An 18,966-nucleotide genomic window follows, 5' to 3' on the forward strand; every position below is an offset into this window, starting at 1 on the left:
GCTTGTCTGCATTCTTGGGTCTGGGGTATCATCTTCCTCTTGACAATACCCCACAGATTCTATGGGGTTTAGGTCAGGCAAGTTTGCTGGCCAATCAAGCACAGTGGTACCATGATCATTAAACCAGGTATTGGTACTTTTTGCAGTGTGGGCAGGTGCCAAGTCCTGCTGCAAAATGAAATCAGCATCTCCATAAAGATGGACAGCCGAGGGAAGAATGAAGTGCTCTAGAATTTCCTGGTAGAGGGCTGCGCTGACTTTGGACTTGATAAAACACAGTGGACCAACAGCAGCAGATGACATGGCTCCCCAAATAATCACGGTTGTGGAAAATTTTGCACTTCATTTTGAAATCGAGGTCCCAGAGTCTGGAAGAATAGTGGAGAGCCATAGAATCCAAGTTGCATGAGGTCCAGTGTGAAGTTTCCACATTCAGTGATAATTTGGGGAGCCATGTCATCTGCTGGTGTTGGTCCATTGTGTTTTATCAAGTCCAAAGTCAGCGCAGCCCTCTGCCAGGAAATTCTACAGCACTTCATGCTTATGTAATATTCTAAATTTCTGAGATACTATACTTTGGGCTTTCACTAGCTGTAAGCCATAATCCTCAAAATTTAAAAAAAGAAATGCTTGAAATATATCACTGTGTGTAACGCATCTACCATATCTATCGGCATATAACACACACTTTTTCCCCCTGAAAATAGGGGGGAAATCAGGAGTGCGTGTTATACGCCGATTAGCGTTCCTCGGAGAAGCAGGGGGACGCTGCCAAATCACTGAGCCGACATGTCTTGCTTACTCGGCTCTGACGTCACACACACATCCCGCCGGCATTGGACCAGTGTCTTGTCAATCACAGGAGCTGGTCCAATGGCGATGGTGGAGGTGGGACGTGTGTGTGTGTGTGTGTGTGTGTGTGTGTGTGCGCCGAGTACTGTAAACAGAAGATGACTGCTCGGTGATTCCGGCGGTGCTCGTCCCCCTCCTGATTTCCTGCACTGCATGAGAGATGGTGAGGCTGCAGGTAAGCATCAGGCTGCATTGGATGGGCGCAGATCAGGCTGCAGATGGGCACAGAGGCTGCAGATTGGCATCAGGCTGCAATGGATGGGCGCAGATCAGGCTGCAGATGGGCACAGATTGATTGGCACTGACCATTATTTTGCTTCAAAGTGGTTTATTTGGGAAAAAAAAACGTTTTTTTTCCTGAAACTTCCCTCTTAAATCGGGGTGCGTGTTATACGCCGATAAATACGGTATATAAAATATGAGTTTCACTTTTTTGAATAGAATTACTGAAATGCATTAACTTTTTGATGAAATTCAAATTTAATGAGATGCACCTGTACACACTGATTTTACTGTTGTGGGTTTAGTAACACTTTAACCATTTAAGGACCGCCCACCGTCGTTATACCTAGCTAATTTGACATTAAATACCTTTGTTATGGCAGCAGCTAGCTCCCATAAGTCCGGTATTTTTAAAAATGGGCGGCGGCGCTCTTTCTGATAAAAGTGGTCTCGGCGGCGGATTCGCTGCAAGATCACTTTTATTGGGGCGGGAGAGGGCCCCCCCCGCTGTGCTCCGGTCGTCTCTGCTGCTTTCTGTAGCGACAGAGACAATCGCGTCCTTTCTCCTCACTGCCTGGATGCCGAGTGAGGGAAAGATGGCCCCCGCTCAGCTCTATAGCATTGTATTTTAGTGTGTGTATATATGAGATCTGAGGTCTTTTTGACCCCAGGTCTCATATTTAAGAGGTCCTGTCATACTTTTTTTTTTTTATTACAAGGGATGTTTACATTCCTTGTAATAGGAATAAAAGTGACCCAAACATATTATTTTTAAAAGGACAGTGTAAAAATAAAACGGTAAATAAGAAAAAATAGAATTTAAAGTGCCCCGTCCTCCCGAGCTTGCACGCAGAAGCGAACACATACTTAAGTTGTGCCCGCATATGAAAATTATGTTCAAACCACACGTGAGGTATCGCCGTGATCGTTAGAGCGAGAGCAATAATTCTAGCCCTAGATCTCCTCTGAACATGTAACCTGTATACATTTTTTAAACGTCGCCTATGGAGATTTTTAAGGGTAAAAGTTTGTCCCCATTCCATGAGCAGGCGCAATTTTGAAGCGTGACATGTTGGGTATCAATTCAGTTGGCATAACATTATCTTTCACAATATAAAAGAAAAAAATGGGCTAACTTTACTGTTGTCTTAACTGTTGTCTTATTTTTTTTTAAGTCAGAAAAGTTTATTTTACCCAAAAAAAAGTGCGCTTGTAACACCGCTGTGCAAATACAGTGTGACATAAAGTATTGCAACGACCGCCATTTTATTCTCTAGGGTGTTAGAACTCACAAATTATATATATATATATATATATATATATATATATATATATATATATATATATATATATATATATATATATATATATATATAATTTTTTTTTTTTTTCTAAGTAAATTTCTTACAAAAAAAATGATTTTAACCTGTACACCTAGTCTGAAAAATAGGCCCGGTCCTTAAGTGGTTAAGTATGACATGGCATGATCCCCTGATCCCAATTGCAGTTTAGGTATTTTTTCCTTTTTTACTCACCTATGATGCTGTCATGTTTTTTCTTTTTTTTTTTTTTTTTTTTTTTTTTTGTTTTAATGGCGACAGTATACCTAGTCAGCAAGTAAACAAGTCAAGAAAGGATGGCATGTTTTACAGTGGATGGCAGGTGTCAGAACTGAAATTTTCCAGCCAGTGGCCTAAAGTGGTACCACATCACGGGAATGGCTGCTGGAAACCAAGAGACTCTCGGCAGGTTCAACAATGTTTTTATGCATTTGCAGCCTATTTAGTGAGAGGCTTGTAAAGTACCAATGCCTCGTGTGTAGTTTGCACAGTTTATGCAGCGTTTCAGGGATCATAGAATTTCGATGGAATGGTGGTCTATTAAGTAACCAGTGGGGACTGTAAAACTCTGATGCTAATCCTGCTCTAGCTGCATTATATAAATTTAGTGAAATCTATTGCATAGAAAAATTACAGTTTGGATTTACGTTTAGCAGCACATTGTACACAAATGCTAATACAAGTTACTTATCCCTCCCTGTCACCGGCCTTTGTCAATTGCACCCCCATCAGCTTGCAGGAGAGGAAGCTCTGTGACCTTTAGGAAGGAAGTGACTCTCCTGTCACACGCCTCGATGACAGGCCGGATCTATAGCAGCATGTCTGAAAACAGGAAGACAAATGCAATTTCATAAAGAATACAAAGTAAGCGTACTGTAACTACTGTCCTACTGCACCTCTACGACTGGCGATTCAGCACATGGCTCTCCTGTGCTTGTGAAACTTTAGCTGTCTTTGCCAATCTTTTTGAAGATTTACCGAAAACCAATATTTATACCCAATCGCATGCTGTCAGCTTGCATCTCTTGGGTGGCTCCAGGGATAGGATATCCCTGCCAGAATTCTCACTTCTGCCCAAAGACTTTAGGATGTACACCATTTAAAAGATGGTGAATAAAATAAATGGTGGTTCCAGAGAGTGGCACCCTGGCAAAAGCCTTGTTAGAAGAGAAGCAAACCTAAACTGCCGCATGGCTTTCAGGTGCTGGAATGAACACATACCTGAAAATGAAATGTCAGTTTTGAAAGGAAATGATCATTTCAACATTTTAGTAATTCAAATCTTTTTAAAGATCAATGAATATGAACCAGTCCCCACCCAGGCCCATTCTGACATTTCTCTGACATGCTACATGTAAAAATCTGTATTTTTTTTTTTTTGCCCCAAATATTTTATGTTTTTGTTTTGTTTTTGTTTTTTTGTTAGCAGACACCCTAGAGAATAAAATGGTGGTTGTTACAATTTGTTATGTCACACGGTATTTGCGCAGTGATTTTTTCCAACGCAATTTTTTGGGAAAAAATACACTTTAATGCAAACAAAAAACAATAGATAACCCAATTTTTTTCTGGAATCTAACAGATGATGTTACATGGATTAAATAGATACCTAACATGTCATGCTTTATAATTACGCATGCTTGTGGAATGGTGCCAAACTACGGTTTTTAAAAATCCATAGGCGACACTTTAAAAATGTTTACAGGTTATTAGTTTAGCGTTACAGAGAAGGTCCAGTCCCAGAATTATTGCTCTCACTATAATGTTTGTGGCGATACCTCTCCTGTGGTGCAAACACCGTTTACATATGCATTCGCTTCTGTGTGTGAGCATGAGGGGACAGGGGCACTTTAAATGAATAAATATAATATATATATATAATTTTACATTGTCCCTTTTTTAATTGTAATAATTTATTTTATTCCTATCACAAGAAATGTAAACATCCCTTGTGATAGAAATAAGGCAGACAGGTCCTCTTTATGGAGACATCTGGGGTATACATGACCCCAGATATCTCCTCTACCCTGGAAACCATGAGATAAAAAAACAAACACTGATCTCTGCTTTCTAGGAAAAAAATGGCAGTGTTTATATCTGCCAGAGCCGGAATCATGACGTCGCTTCCGGCCTCCCATGATCGTAGAGATGGCCAGGGACCATCTGGTCCTCCGGCCAGCTCTGTGGTAACCCGGCGCCGCCACTGGATCAAATCTCTGGATTTCCGATCTAAAAGGCGAGAACGAGCAGGCGCTGCTGGGAAGGCTTTTACATTGTAGGGAATCGGTAGCTGAAAAAAGATATATCTGGATGATGCTTGTAGCTGTAGGCATCATCCAGATGTATAACCACTTCAAGCCCACCACGTCCTATGACTTCATGCGGGCAGGAAGTGGTTACATGAGAGGCAAGGCTAAGTAAGGTGTGTGTTTTGGAGATCAGCTCGATGCCTGCCATGTATTAGCGTATTCTTTCACCTCTAGTGTCACTGGTTAGCCCTCCAATGCATCCGGACAAACGCAAGCTGTAATGAGGCTGCAGCACTGGCTGGGTTTATGAGGGCTGTTCTTTATGTGCCAACCCGGGTGTTTTTCTCCAGCAAAGATCAGTGATGTAACTATTTCTCAAGTGTAACTAAAGACAAAACTTTTCTGCTAGTTTTGGATAGTGTGGAGATGGGTTAGAACACCTGTCGGTTTTTTTTATTGCTGTCTGGGCCCTTCACTCTATTTGTCCTTTTACTGTTATCATCAAAAGTGAAAGTAAAAGGAAATCTCAAATTTTGAGTTGACATCAGAACACAGAAAGCAAAGTTTCCAATGGGGACACTATTTCTGGTGACCCACTAAAATCTCCTCACTTTGGAGGAATTTCTTCTTGCTTCCTGTGTTGGCAATAAGACAGGAAGTGATGGGAAATCTTCCCTATGGGATAGAGATGGCAAAAAAAACGGACAGGATTTTCTTATTCTATCAAAAAAAAAAAAAGTTTGCCTTTAGTTACACTTTAATCTAACTCACTAGCACGTATGGTAATAATTGTTCATTTAATGGGGATATATAGCTTGGCTCCAGGTTTCGTTTGGACCATTACCCAGAGAGAAAGCAAAGTAACCCTTAAGATTTATAGCAGGCAGCCTATTGTGGCACGTCTCACCTGGTCAATGCTTCTCCTACAAGCTGCCAAGACCACCTGGAAAACCCAGACTTTTGAGTACTTCTGGTGCACTTATTGACCAGACTTGAGAACTTTAACATTCGGGGTGTGCATATCCCAACTTTAGGAAAGCTGATATATAAAGTATTGAAAAAAATATATTTTTAAGGTACACACAGATAGTACAGATATCTCAACCGAATTATAACGACCATGGTATATGTACATGGAAAGGTCAGCATAACAAAACAAACCAATACATGTACTGGATGCAGATCAATAAGTACTGATATTTTTTTAACAGGTAAAGGAAAGCTAATGTTTACAGGCTCTTCATGGAGCTTCAGAAAAGCATTGGGGAGGCACTTCTTGTGTTGTGGTGTCATTTTATTTTGAATGGCATCTCAGCACATTTAGTCTATTGGACAGTATTGCACATGAGTTTTTTCAAACCGCATTACATAGGCTGGAAGTTGCCCTGGTCCCCCTGGGGCTCAGTTTCCAGGGACTTTGAGGTTTTTCAGAAAGTGGTGTCATCCCAGTGATGTTGGCTGTTGACAGAGTTTGATGACAGTATATTGTAAGTGTACTCTACCCTAAAGCAGGCCTTACATTATGTACTTTTTTTTTTTCCTTCCACCACGGATGAAAGGAAAGAAAATTGAACAAATTCAGTGTTGATGGGGAATGCCTCCTGCAGCGTTATTATGCTCTGCCAGCAGGGAGCGCGGGGAGCCCACCCTGCCGGGTGAACACAATTAGTGCTGCTGGCTTATTGCTGTGTGGGAAAACCCGACAGGCTGGTTGTACACAAGTGGATCGATGAATCGACTTGTGTACAGCAAGGGTGCCTGTGACAGACCCGACCAGGACAGGGGCTTTTGGAGGGGACGGCAGGGTAGCCTCTTGCCTACTGACTATGGGCCTTGGCATTGAGGGAGCTACACGAATTCAGGAAGATGTCCTGTTATATATTGCAAGATTACATTACCACATTTAACAGTCAAGGAAGCCCTGATGGTCTCTGCCAACTTGAAACACAGGGAGAAGATGTATGTGAAAAAGCTGATTAATGAGATTTGGACAGCCCTGGGTCTTCTTGACTACTGGTGCCAAACTGGGTGGGCACTGACATATAGGCTTGTCTAGGTGACTAGTTGTTAATTAGCTTACTGTTTGTTAGCTGTTCATTAGATGTACTGACATTACTGTTTATAGTTTGCATTGTTTAGGATAATGTGATTTAAGCTCTTACCTGATCTTGTGTGGTATATTTTATGTAAATTTACAATAAAGTCAGTTCCAGTTTGCACCTAAGCTAGTGTCGTCTAGCTCTTGGGTGCAATATTCAGCTATAATACCCGGTTACTGGTTCCAGAGTGGAGGAAGCTGTATCTTGGCGGAAGCACCCAAGCGGGGAGCTAGGTGATCCATCAGAGTGCCCATGCATGAATCAAAATTTGGATCAGAATTTTGATTAATGTATGGCCAGCTTAAGCCAGTATTGTTAGCTAAATTAAAATTAAGTCTGATAAGTACCAAGGTGCCACATCCCTGATAATAATATTGCAGAAGAAAAGGCAGACTGGGATTTCTTAGGCACCACTCAAACCAAACACCAATAATAAAACAATTAAATTTTTATTTAAAATTGACATAAAAGAACTTTCATAAAAACAAGTGCACAATCAACAATTGAAATTGTGGCACAAACAAATGCTAATGCACCATCCACATGAGTAAGCCTCTACCCCACTAGATAAATGTAAAGATATACTTGTGTAGCATAGGTAGTTCATAAAAATCCCATAGGAAGGTGATGCACTCGGTAGGTAGCTCACATCACATCCTGCCTTGTGCCCCACAGTGGCTCTCCTCACTTCCTGGAACATTGGCACTGACAACACGCTGTTTGCTATCACAAGCGGCTCTTCTGGTGGACAGCTGCCATCCAATGTGGCATGGTTGCAGATGAGCTCTTTGATGTTATATTTCTGTGAGTGTGCATTTTGGCTTCTTAATCATAAAAATGCCCATTGGGGCTGAACTTATAAAAACAACAAGGCTGATTAGAAACATGGCCACAATTGTGTCATTGTTTGCCAGTACTCATTGTTCCACAGTGGCTCACCTGTTGATCATCTCCTGCTCATCAGTCAAGCCCACAGCCAGCTCCTTCTGGATATTTAAACTGCCTGGTTCATTTCTTCAATGACTTCAACTTGGTTAACATATCTAGAGACTCTCTGCTGTAATCCTGTTGAAGACTTGCCTGGCTGACTTCCCTTCTGGTTCCTGATCCTGTCTGCTGCCTCTGACTAAGCTGATCTCTGGCTTCCTGATTTCCTGGCTTGTTCTGACTACCCGATTTGGCTACTGAACCCTGGCTATGTTTTGACTATGTTTACCAGTTGTACCATTTAATTAAAAGGTGTGATGTTTTTATTGCATTTTCTGTCTCCATCTGTTTCATGGTTCCTGGCAAAATGTCCTGATGTTCACTAATAAGACACAACCACCCAACACACAGATGTGTTACAGAATTTCAATAGTCAAACTTTGACCAGTCATAAAATATATCATAGTATAGGACTCTCAACACGTTTTGATTTCAGGAAAATCTTCAGGGGGAAATTGGTCAGTCTGAAATGTGAATACACATGTCAAAAAAAGTTCTCATGCATAATATGAAATGCATACACATAACTTGAAAAACTACCAAAGCAGGAAAAAATGATCAGCCAAGAATTTAAAATCTGTCCATAGGTTGTTAACTCCCCTAGATTAAAATATAGGGAGGTACAAAGGCCCCCTCAATAGAAATAACACTAAGGAATACAAATAATACAAGTATAAATTATATAAAATGTTCAGGAACAACAAAAAATTATGCATGTCCCCCATTTAAGCACTTATCCACTATATAAAGAGAAGGAAAAGCAGCAAGGCTGTTCACGTAAGCTCCAAAGGATTCACATGGCACACATGGCTGTTTACACGTTATTCAAATAAAAAAGTTTGCTAAATTGTTTTTGGTAAAAGGGGCCAACGTTGATTCAGCCCTCTATCAAGGCTCAGCTATGATTACGCATTAGAAGCTCTTATTTGCTATCAGTGATGTAACAGATAAGGTGTTTACTGAAGGTATTGGGTTCTGTTTTAGTATATTAATTATTCTAATACTGAAAGACCAGTAGATAAAAATGTTATTTTAAAAGCAAAATGTGATTATTTTGTAAAAAACCAAGTCATTTCTGAACTTTGAAGCAATTTTCTAGATGACATTGGCACCTTCTTTTGCAGGTTCAGCTTTTTCACTACTCTTTAGTGACGATGATTCTGGTCACTAACTTGCTTTCTGTAGTTTTGGTAGAACATGAGTTACATGCTAATGATCTTCTTTCAGGCTGTCCCTCTAATAGATCAAGGGATGAACACATGGAGCAGCCACCAGAGACATCACTAGTCCCATGTGGGAAGGACAAGTATATTTCCAAGTGAGTTTTTCCTATTGACACCTTCCAGCTACATCTCTGCCCTCTATAAATCTGATATTCCTTGTTCTTTGTGTCCTTTCCTGACCCTGACATCCTCTCAGGAATTACTAGCTTGATTGGCCTTCAAATGCCCTCTTCACAATTCTAATCCTATTGTAAGGTTCCTATACTTCCTTTACACTTAAACCAGTCTACTGTGAATAATGGGGAGTAAATGACCTACACAATACAGGAATTGTGTATCAAAGGAACTTTGCTAGCATGTTCAGCTCTAAGACAAAACCTTTTCTTCTTTTTTATTTATTTTTTTATTTTTTTTTGTGGAGTGTATACTCCTATTGGAGAAATGGCATTCACAAGTTAAAAATATAATACATATAATACATGGCTTTCATTGCTGGATTTTAGCAGTTATCGTTCAAGACCAAATTTGTTTTCTTTGGGAAATTTGCAAAGCGAAAATGTTTTGTTTTCTTAGATTTTCTCTCCTTCTTCTTCCTTTTTTTTTTTTTTTTTTTTTTTTTTTTTTTTAAGGTGAGAAATAATATTCTCAAAAAAAATGCTGCCATTTTGTAACATTCCAGAGCTTCCAATCCAATCGCTAAGTAGGCGCCTTTTGCTTGCTCTGTTTCAAATACCTCTTTAGAACCGATATGGTCACCTGCTGACCTGGCACCATCCACAAGCAGTTTTACTCTTCAATAAGACACAGGAGTTGAATCCAACAGAATTTTAATTCAGCTAATTGCAGTATTGAGGATGTTTTTCCAGGTTTTTAATTTTTTTATTTATTTATTTTAAGAACACAATCACTTTCCTAAACCCTGTCTCCTTGAATAACTAACTTTGATTGAGGGAACAAGGGTCTAGCTAAGACTAAACTAACTAGAAATAAAGGAGGGGAGGACAGAGGAATATTCCCCACCACATTAGTACACAAGCTGTAGTGGCCCAAAAACACCACTAGATGTCAGCATACTAAAGAACTATAATAATATGATGCATTTAAATACGACAGTGCTTCCAGTATAATTTTTGTATAATACCCACTGAACAAATACTTAGGGAGCACAGATATGAGTGGGGAAAACACCTCATTGTGGTCATTAAATTGGGCGTAGATGAGAAGTGACCACATGGGGAAAGTTTCTACTACAATAATTTTTTTTTTTTTTCACTGCTTGCATGTTGAACTGATCATGGGTCATAACAAGGTAAAGGTTGGCTTTAGTTGTTATAACTTCAGAACTAAAAATGACTATAGACCAGGGGTGCTCAACCTTTTGAAGAGCAAGGGCCACTTAAAGCAGTAGTAAAAAAAACAAAAAAAAAACACTGGGCACTTTAACTCCATAAAGTGCTAGTATGTATAGCATACTAGCACATTATGACAGACTTACCAGAAAACTAAGCCCTCCAGCGGCGTGCTGTCAGTGCTTTCATCTTCACTCGGTCTTCCTTCCAGGTTTGTGGGTTTTGGCAATGTGAATGGCATGCGGGCAGGAGTCACTGTTTACGGGATGGCTCTGAAGGAACAGCACGGGTATGCTGTTCCTTCCTATCACATGCTCCAGTGACGTCATCAGCTGCATCTAAAGTAAATATCTCCTGTACTGTAGCTATAGATAAGCCTTATTATAGGCTTACCAATAGGTATAAGTCTTACAAGGGAGTTTTTTTCTCACTTTAAGTTATTTGGTAACCGGTCATGGGCCACAATGAAGTATGGGGTTTTACCGCCCCCCCATATGCGTGCACAGGGGGTGTGCCTGGGCACACCCTAATCGCTATGTGCGTTGCCAATTCCCACTACTTTCCGCCCCCCCCCCTTGTTGGCCTCCCCGCCCTGCAGTGCTGTTGGCTTCTCTCCTCTCCCTCCGGATGTCTGCAGGGGATGCTTCAGGATGGGAAGCGGGGGAATGGGCTAGTAAATAGTTCCTTTTCTAAATGAGCACAGTAAACATACTTGCTCAATGTGTCCATTCATAACTGAAGCAGAGTAAAATGTGTTTACTATGCTTCAGTTTGTGAATGAACAGGAAGCCACTCAGCACAGAGCACTTTCCATTCATTCACCACCCAGTGCAGCTGAGGCTGCAGAGAAAGGCATGTGCGTTTGAGTTTTGGAGTGCACACCTATGCCGCCCCCAACCCCCCCAAACTGCAAATGTAAACAAGCCCTTGCTGTTCTGAACCCCCTATAAGGTGGGTGGTGGTTTCACAGTGAAACGTTGCGGTTTACCCACACCGCGGGTGCAGCACAGGGCACCTGTGGCTTTCCTGCAGATTAGCAGCACTTTGCCATAGTCTTCCATCTTGTGGAGGTGGTGCACTTGCATTCAGGAGTTTTGGTGCGCTTTCAGAAAGCTCACCAAACCTGCAGGATATAATAGAAGTCGATGGCTCAGTGCAGCTAACCCACAGGAAAGCCGCAGGTGCATTGAGTTGCACCTGCAAGTCAGTGTTAACCATTTAAGGACCGGAAGGATTTACCCCCTCAATGAGCTGGCCGTTTTTTGCGATACGGCACTGCGTCGCTTTAACTGACAATTGCGCGGTATGGCGACGTTGTAACCAAATAACATTGATGTCCTTTTTTTTTCCCAACAAATGGAGCTTTCTTTTGGTGGTGTTTGATAACCTCAGCGTTTTTTATTTTTTGCGCTATAAATAAAAAAAGACCGACAATTTAGAAAAAAAAATATATAATTTTTACTTTCTGCTATAATACATATCCAGTGTATAATATATAGTGGGGACAGAAAGTATTCAGACCCCCTAAATTTTTCATTCTTTGTTATATTGTAGCCATTTGCTAAAGTCATTTAAGTTCTTCTTTTTTTTTTTTTTTTTTTTTCCTCATTAATGTACACACAGCACCCCATATTGACAGAAAAACACAGAATTGTTGACATTTTTGCAGATTTATTAAAAAAGAAAAACTGAAATATCACATGGTCCTAAGTATTCAGAACCTTTACTGTGACACACTATATATATATATATATATATATATATATATATATATATATATATATATATATATATATATATATATATAACTCAGGTGCTGTCCATTTCTTCTGATCATCCTTGAGATGGTTCTACACCTTCATTTGAGTCCAGCTGTGTTTGATTATACTGATTGGACTTGATTAGGAAAGCCACACACCTGTCTATATAAGACTTTACAGCTCACAGTGCATGACAGAGCAAATGAGAATCATGAGGTCAAAGGAACTGCCTGAAGAGCTCAGAGACAGAATTGTGGTAAGGCACAGATCTGGCCAAGGTTACAAAAATTCTGCTGCACTTAAGGTTCCTATAAGCACAGTGGCCTCCATAATCCTTAAATGGAAGATGTTTGGGATGACCAGAACCCTTCCTAGAGCAGGCCGTCCGGCCAAACTGAGCTATTGGGGGAGAAGAGCTTTGGTGAGAGAGGTAAAGAAGAACCCAAAGATCACTGTGGATGAGCTCCAGAGATGCAGTCGGGAGATGGGAGAAAGTTGTAGAAAGTCAACATCACTGCAGCCCTCCACCAGTCGGGGCTTTATGGCAGAGTGGCCCAACGGAAGCCTCTCCTCAGTGCAAGACACATGAAAGCCCGCATGGAGTTTGCTAAAAACCACCTGAAGGACTCCAAGATGGTGAGAAATAAGATTCTCTGGTCTGATGAGACCAAGATAGAACTTTTTGGCCTTAATTCTAAGCGGTATGTGTGGAGAAAACCAGGCACTGCTCATCACCTGTCCAATACAGTCCCAACAGTGAAGCATGGTGGTGGCAGCATCATGCTGTGGGGGTGTTTTTCAGCTGCAGGGACAGGATGACTGGTTGCAATTGAGGGAAAGATGAATGCGGCCAAGTACAGGGATATCCTGGACGAAAACCTTCTCCAGAGTGCTCAGGACCTCAGACTGGGCCGAAGGATTACCTTCCAACAAGACAATGACCCTAAGTACACAGCTAAAATAACGAAGGAGTGGCTTCACAACAACTCCGTGACTGTTCTTGAATGGCCCAGCCAGAGCCCTGACTTAAACCCAATTGAGCATCTCTGGAGAGACCTAAAAATGGCTGTCCACCAAGGTTTACCATCCAACCTGACAGAACTGGAGAGGATCTGCAAGGAGGAATGGCAGAGGATCCCCAAATCTAGGTGTGAAAAACTTGTTGCATCTTTCCCAAAAAAGACTCATGGCTGTATTAGATCAAAAGGGTGCTTCTACTAAATACTGAGCAAAGGGTCTGAATACTTAGGACCATGTGATATTTCAGTTTTTCTTTTTTAATAAATCTGCAAAAATGTCGTCAATTCTGTGTTTTTCTGTCAATATGGGGTGCTGTGTGTACATTAATGAGGAAAAAAATGAACTTAAATGATTTTAGCAAATGGCTGCAATATAACAAAGAGTGAAAAATTTAAGGGGGTCTGAACACTTCCTGTCCCCACTGTGTGTGTGTGTATGTATGTATGTATGTATGTGTAATTTATACACAAATTTATCAGTTTAGGCCATTATGTATTCCACATATTTTTGGTATAAATAAAAAAAAGATAAGCGTATATTGATTGGTTTGTGCAAAAGTTATTGCATCTACAAAATGGGGATAGACTTATGGACTCTATTTTTTATTTTGATGGTTTTTACTGGTAATGGTGGCAATCTGCGATTTTCTTTTCTTCTCTCTGGACCAGTGACATTATTACAGTGATCAGTGCTAAAAAAAATGCACTATTCAATGTATAAATGACACTGGCAGGGAAGGGGTTAATACTAGGGGGCGATCAAGGGGTTAACTGTGTTTCCTAGGTGTGTTCTAACTGTGTGGGGGATGGGCTCACTGTGACAACACAGAGATCGCTGTTCCTGATCACTAGGAACCGCAGATCTCAGTGTTGTCTCCTGTCAGAACGGGGATCTGTCTTGTTTACATAGGCAGATCCTTGTTCTGCCTCTCTGGCGCGATCGTGGGTGGCTGGCGGACATCTAGTCCGCCGGACCCGTGGGCGTGCTCCCGCACCCATAGTATCTATTGCATTAAACAACGTACAGGTACATTGTTTCGTGCAACAGAGCCGCTCTGCCGCAGTATATGTGCGGTGGGTGGTCTTTAAGAGGTTAAAGCAGCCTAATAACCTTCTTTTTTTTTTTTTTTTCTTTTAAAGTTCCAATCTGCCCATTACAAAAGTGCAGTGTATATGATGTTTAATAAACTGACCTTTTTTCTCTTCCAGCTTCTGCTGGCATCATTAGGCTGCTAGGAAGGTACCAGGCAAAGTGCACTTGGTATCATTGCGCCAGGGACAAGAGCCCTTGCTACAGAGGAAGCATCGGCTTATGCGGCTCCTGCTTCCTGCACGTTTGATTGCTTCCTCTGGTGCTGGATCCACGCTAGCCCTCTGGGATGGCAGATCAGCAGCCTCAGATCTGGGCTTGCTGACCTGCCATCCCAGAGCATGAGGTCACAGGCCACATCAGAGCACCCCTGCCATAGACATTTTGCCATAGACATTTGGATGCATCATGAAGGAGACTAATGAGACATGAGAAATCATGTACAGATTTATTCACGATCACCAAAGTTTTTGCATGTGGTATCAATCAAATGTACTCATTATTGTTGTTTTATTAAAAATTCCAGACCTTTTTTCTACTGGATAAAGTAAGGAATGCTTAAATTCCCTGTCTGGCCTCTTTTTGTAGTCTTGAGGGTGAGGGTTTTCTTCACTCTTTGGCTCAGTAATAGTGGTCACTGAGGCAGGAAATGATGCAAGGATAAACTCCTGCAACAAGGATACAGCAATAGAAACATTGTCAAAATAGAAATATAGAGCTTCCACTTTTGACTTGTTTTAACACTTTTCACATTCCAAGGCTGTCATCCTTATCCTTTCTTTACTACTTAAGCCGTCCATAGACGGTGCGATTTTCTTTCCTGCAACCACAGGCTGCAGGAAAGAAAATCGCTCGATTTCCCCCATCAGCACTGACTGTGTTGATGGGGGAATCCCTCCCGCGGAGCTATTGTGTTCTCCCGGTGTGGAGTGTGGGAAGCTGGCCCTGCCAGATAAATTTACAGTGATTTATTGCTAGTGGCTACAGTCACTGGCAATAACCACATGCAAAACCTGACATGCTGGTTGTACCCAAGTGGATTGATCATTAAACTTGGGTACAATCAGCCTGCCCATACATGGTTTGAATCTTGGCCGGTCCCTGCTGAACTGACCGAGATTCGAACCATCTATGGCTGACTTTAGTCAACTTGAACAGACATGCATATTGGATGAAGGGTGGTTTAACCTATGCATGGCTGTTATTAGGCCTGTGATCTAGCAAATTATGAAGAAAGCGTAAGAATAGCAATCTTGGAAAATTCACCTTCAAAAACAAGTCAGCAATGGCCACTCCGACATTCCTGTCCTGACATAAGGGTTAAAACCTCTGTCATGTGTAAGGGACTGCCTTGATGGGCTATTTCGAACATCAAAACTGCTTCTCTCCCCATACACATTAATTGGAATGCAAAAGCAGCTTGAAGCAGGGTGATGCAACTCAGGTCACATGCAGCTGTCAATGACCTCTGAATGATCACAGAAGTGTCTTGCACCAATCTTAAATGTAAAAGAAATGCAGATGAAAGAAGGCTGCATTTGCCCATCAACACAAGACCAAACCCCATCACAGACCCTTATTGTCTGTATCACGGTGGGGAGATTTGTATCTGTGACCTTGGTCACCAGGGCAGGAAGTGAGGGCAATCTTCACAGTGGGCACTCAAGCAGCAATAAAAAAAAAAATGACTGGGTTCCTAATCCTTTTACATCCTATCCAAAACTAAAAAAAAAAAAATGTTCTGCATAGAGTTCCTTTTTTACATGCCCCAATAGATCTGTTCATGTCTGTCACAGTATTTTCTATATTTGGATTAGTCAATTTTTTGAGACTGATACATGCAGCAAAGACTGCTTGAAGTTATCATTCTCTTTTATTGATTTGCCCATTTAGTGAAGTTGTTCATGTAGCACCATCAGTTATTGATCTGGCCATTTACTATAGATTTCTGAAAGATGCACTTCTTCCAATGAAATTGTAGTTACGACATACAACAGAATTATTTTTATGGCCAACATAATTTTGCACAGCTTACAAAATGATTTGAGACATTGGCAGCAGCACTGGGAACCTGTAGCTCAGGGATATGCAATTAGTGGTCCTCCAGCTGCTGTAAAACTACAAGTCCCATCATGCTTCTGCCTCTGGGTGTCATGCTTGTGACTGTCAGTCTTGCTATGCCTCATGGGACTTGTAGTTCTGCAACAGCTGGCGGTCCGCTAATTGCATATCCCTGCTATAGCTCCTCGTTCTTTGCATCTCACACAGCCTACTGACCTACATAATCCAGCTAGCACTTGACTACATATCATGTATGTCTATCACACCAGACAGTCTGTTCTCCACGAGAAAAACAATGAAAAGGAATTCATCTATAGAGGAAGATGTGATAAGCATGTATGGAAATGTAACACGTTGAAACCCCTTGTTTTTGTTATGCCTACAGGCAGAGGAACAGCTTGGAATCTTTGTAATCCTTGCTCCAATGAGAATACAAACTTGACAGGCTGATCGCAGAAATGATTGTCAGGGGAGTTATGGGGAACTCTGATCAGTCTTGTCTCTTTTTTTTTTTTGTTTTGTTTTTGTTTTTTTTAGGCATGAGCTACTGGCACACTTGAAGAATTATAATCTTTATTATGAAGGACAGAACCTACAGCTGAGGCACCGAGAGGTAAAGTAATAGGATCCAATGTTATTGTGGATCTTTAAACCTTTTTATTAATAGCCATTGCCAATTGTTAATAACGTACTGATGTGTTAAACAACACTGTACTTGTATAAATTAACACAACATGATCTATGAACTAGTAGACGGTTCAGGAACAATACTGTGAGGGTCTGGATTTGACCCTGCATCCTTGGCGGTGCTTGGCTGTGGCTGTTCTGGCTGAGCCACCTGACATGCTGGACAGCTCCATGTCTGATTTCTTTGGACAACCTTGCCTCTTGTCTTGTTTTTCTTGAACCTTTTACTCCTCCCATAAGCTTCTGTCTCTGCACTTCCTCTTTGCCAGATTATTGTGCTCTCTCTCCAGCCAATATCCTTGCCTCTTTTGCATATTTGTAGCTGTCGTTATCTCTACTACCATCCCTTACTGACCTTGGCTTTTTCCTCGCCCTATGCTTCTGCTTGATCCCAACCTGCAACCACTTGTTACCAACTTTTGGCTTATTTACTGAGTACGCTTCTGCTCGATCCTTACCTGCTATATCTGCTGCTGGACCCCAACTTGTTCACCTCCCTGTTGGCGCAATCCTGAGGATCGTGACCTGGTATTAAGTCTCGGCACATTTCCACCATCAGGAGATCTGGTAAATACCAGTTAGTGCTTAGATCCCGCACCTTGGGTGCCATGTCATCCACTAGGGTGACCTGCTTGTGTAATGGCCTCCGAGCCTGACCTCTGACTATGATGAACACATTTGCTCATTAATACTCAGACATTGATGGCTGGGCCAAACTGCCAACATAATGCATTCCTAGTATATAAAGCAATAGAAACAGGGCCATGTGTTGTGCCAGTGTGTATGGATTACACAATTTTATTTTTTTTCTTTATTGGAACTAATATGATGGAAAATCAGATGGCAGATGTTAAGTCTGTGCCTACTTTAACCTCTTCATGCCAGCCGTACGCATATATGCGGCCTTTCGGCATGTGGATGTTAATGCTGAGCGGCCGCATACGTGCGGCCCTGTGTAAACCACTTACAATGCTACGGGCGCTCTCCCTGCACACTCCCAGCATGGTAGCCAGCGGGGATCGATAAACTCCTGATGCATACTTGCGATCGGGAGCTTTCCGATCATGTGACCGGTGTGATAGTCAATCACAGTGGTCACATGACCTGAATGTAAGCCTTCACCTCCCAGCTTTTAGAACTCTTAAAGGGCCGGGAGGCCGCTGGCATGGAAAGGTAAAAAAAAATAGTTAGTCTCAAAAATAGTATAAGTTACACATTCCTGGAAGAATTAAGACACAATCCTAACCAAAAGGTTAACAATCGTTAAGGGATTAAAAAAAAGGATTTTACTATTGCCTGATTTTCTTTAGGCAAAATAAAACCAGCTTTCACTCTCAAAACCATCAACTGGATCAATAGAAAGCCTGTACCAATATTTTTTAATCAAAACCATTGTCTAAAGTAATTGCCAACCTTTTGGACTTCAGGGACCACTAAACCCACAATTTTGAATCCTGCAGATCACTTACATGAATTCTACATGCCTTATACACACGATGCTCTGTCTCTCTGCCCCCCCCCCCCCCGCACTCTGCATCACACTGCTGCCTTACACAGACTCATCATTGAATCTCATATCTTTAGTATGTTCTACTAGTGAAGTCACCATCTCTGGAGTATCTAATACCACCCCAACCTGTCTCCAGTTACAAGATCTAAAAGCAATAAATGGTAAAAAGACAGCCCCCAGTTTAATGGAGCTAGAGTGAATGGACAAGTTGGCCTGTGAGAATGGTGGCCTCTGAACTGTTTTGGGAAAGAACCAGTTGAATCAGCGGCTTATGTGGTGCTACACATGTGAAATATTTCTATTCAATATAAAGATTGTCTGCCTCCTCTTCACAGGAAGAAGGGGAGCTGATTGTGGAAGGACTTCTGAATATTTTCTGGGGTTTAAGACGGCCTATCAGACTTCAGATGCAAGATGACAATGAAAGAATACGCCCGCCTCCATCCTCCACGTCTTGGCATTCTGGGTGTAATCTCCTCACTCAGGGGTAAGGCTTTAGAGGTACTCCTATCTCTCAT

General features: G+C 41.5%; 1 protein-coding gene across 1 annotated transcript in view; it reads left to right on the top strand.

Moving 5' to 3' along the window:
* Positions 1 to 18,966, top strand: part of RASSF2 (Ras association domain family member 2) — an 89,834-nt gene that overhangs the window by 17,305 nt on the left and 53,563 nt on the right. Inside the window, exons 2-4 of the mRNA XM_073622044.1 lie at positions 8,977 to 9,067; positions 16,789 to 16,864; positions 18,784 to 18,935. Of these exons, the coding sequence (XP_073478145.1) occupies positions 9,009 to 9,067; positions 16,789 to 16,864; positions 18,784 to 18,935 (287 nt within the window). The 5' untranslated portion in view covers positions 8,977 to 9,008. The remainder of the gene's footprint in view (positions 1 to 8,976; positions 9,068 to 16,788; positions 16,865 to 18,783; positions 18,936 to 18,966) is intronic.

The sequence above is a fragment of the Aquarana catesbeiana genome, linkage group LG03 (genome assembly GCF_042186555.1).
Source record: "Aquarana catesbeiana isolate 2022-GZ linkage group LG03, ASM4218655v1, whole genome shotgun sequence".
In the NCBI taxonomy this organism is placed as follows: Eukaryota; Metazoa; Chordata; class Amphibia; order Anura; family Ranidae; genus Aquarana; species Aquarana catesbeiana.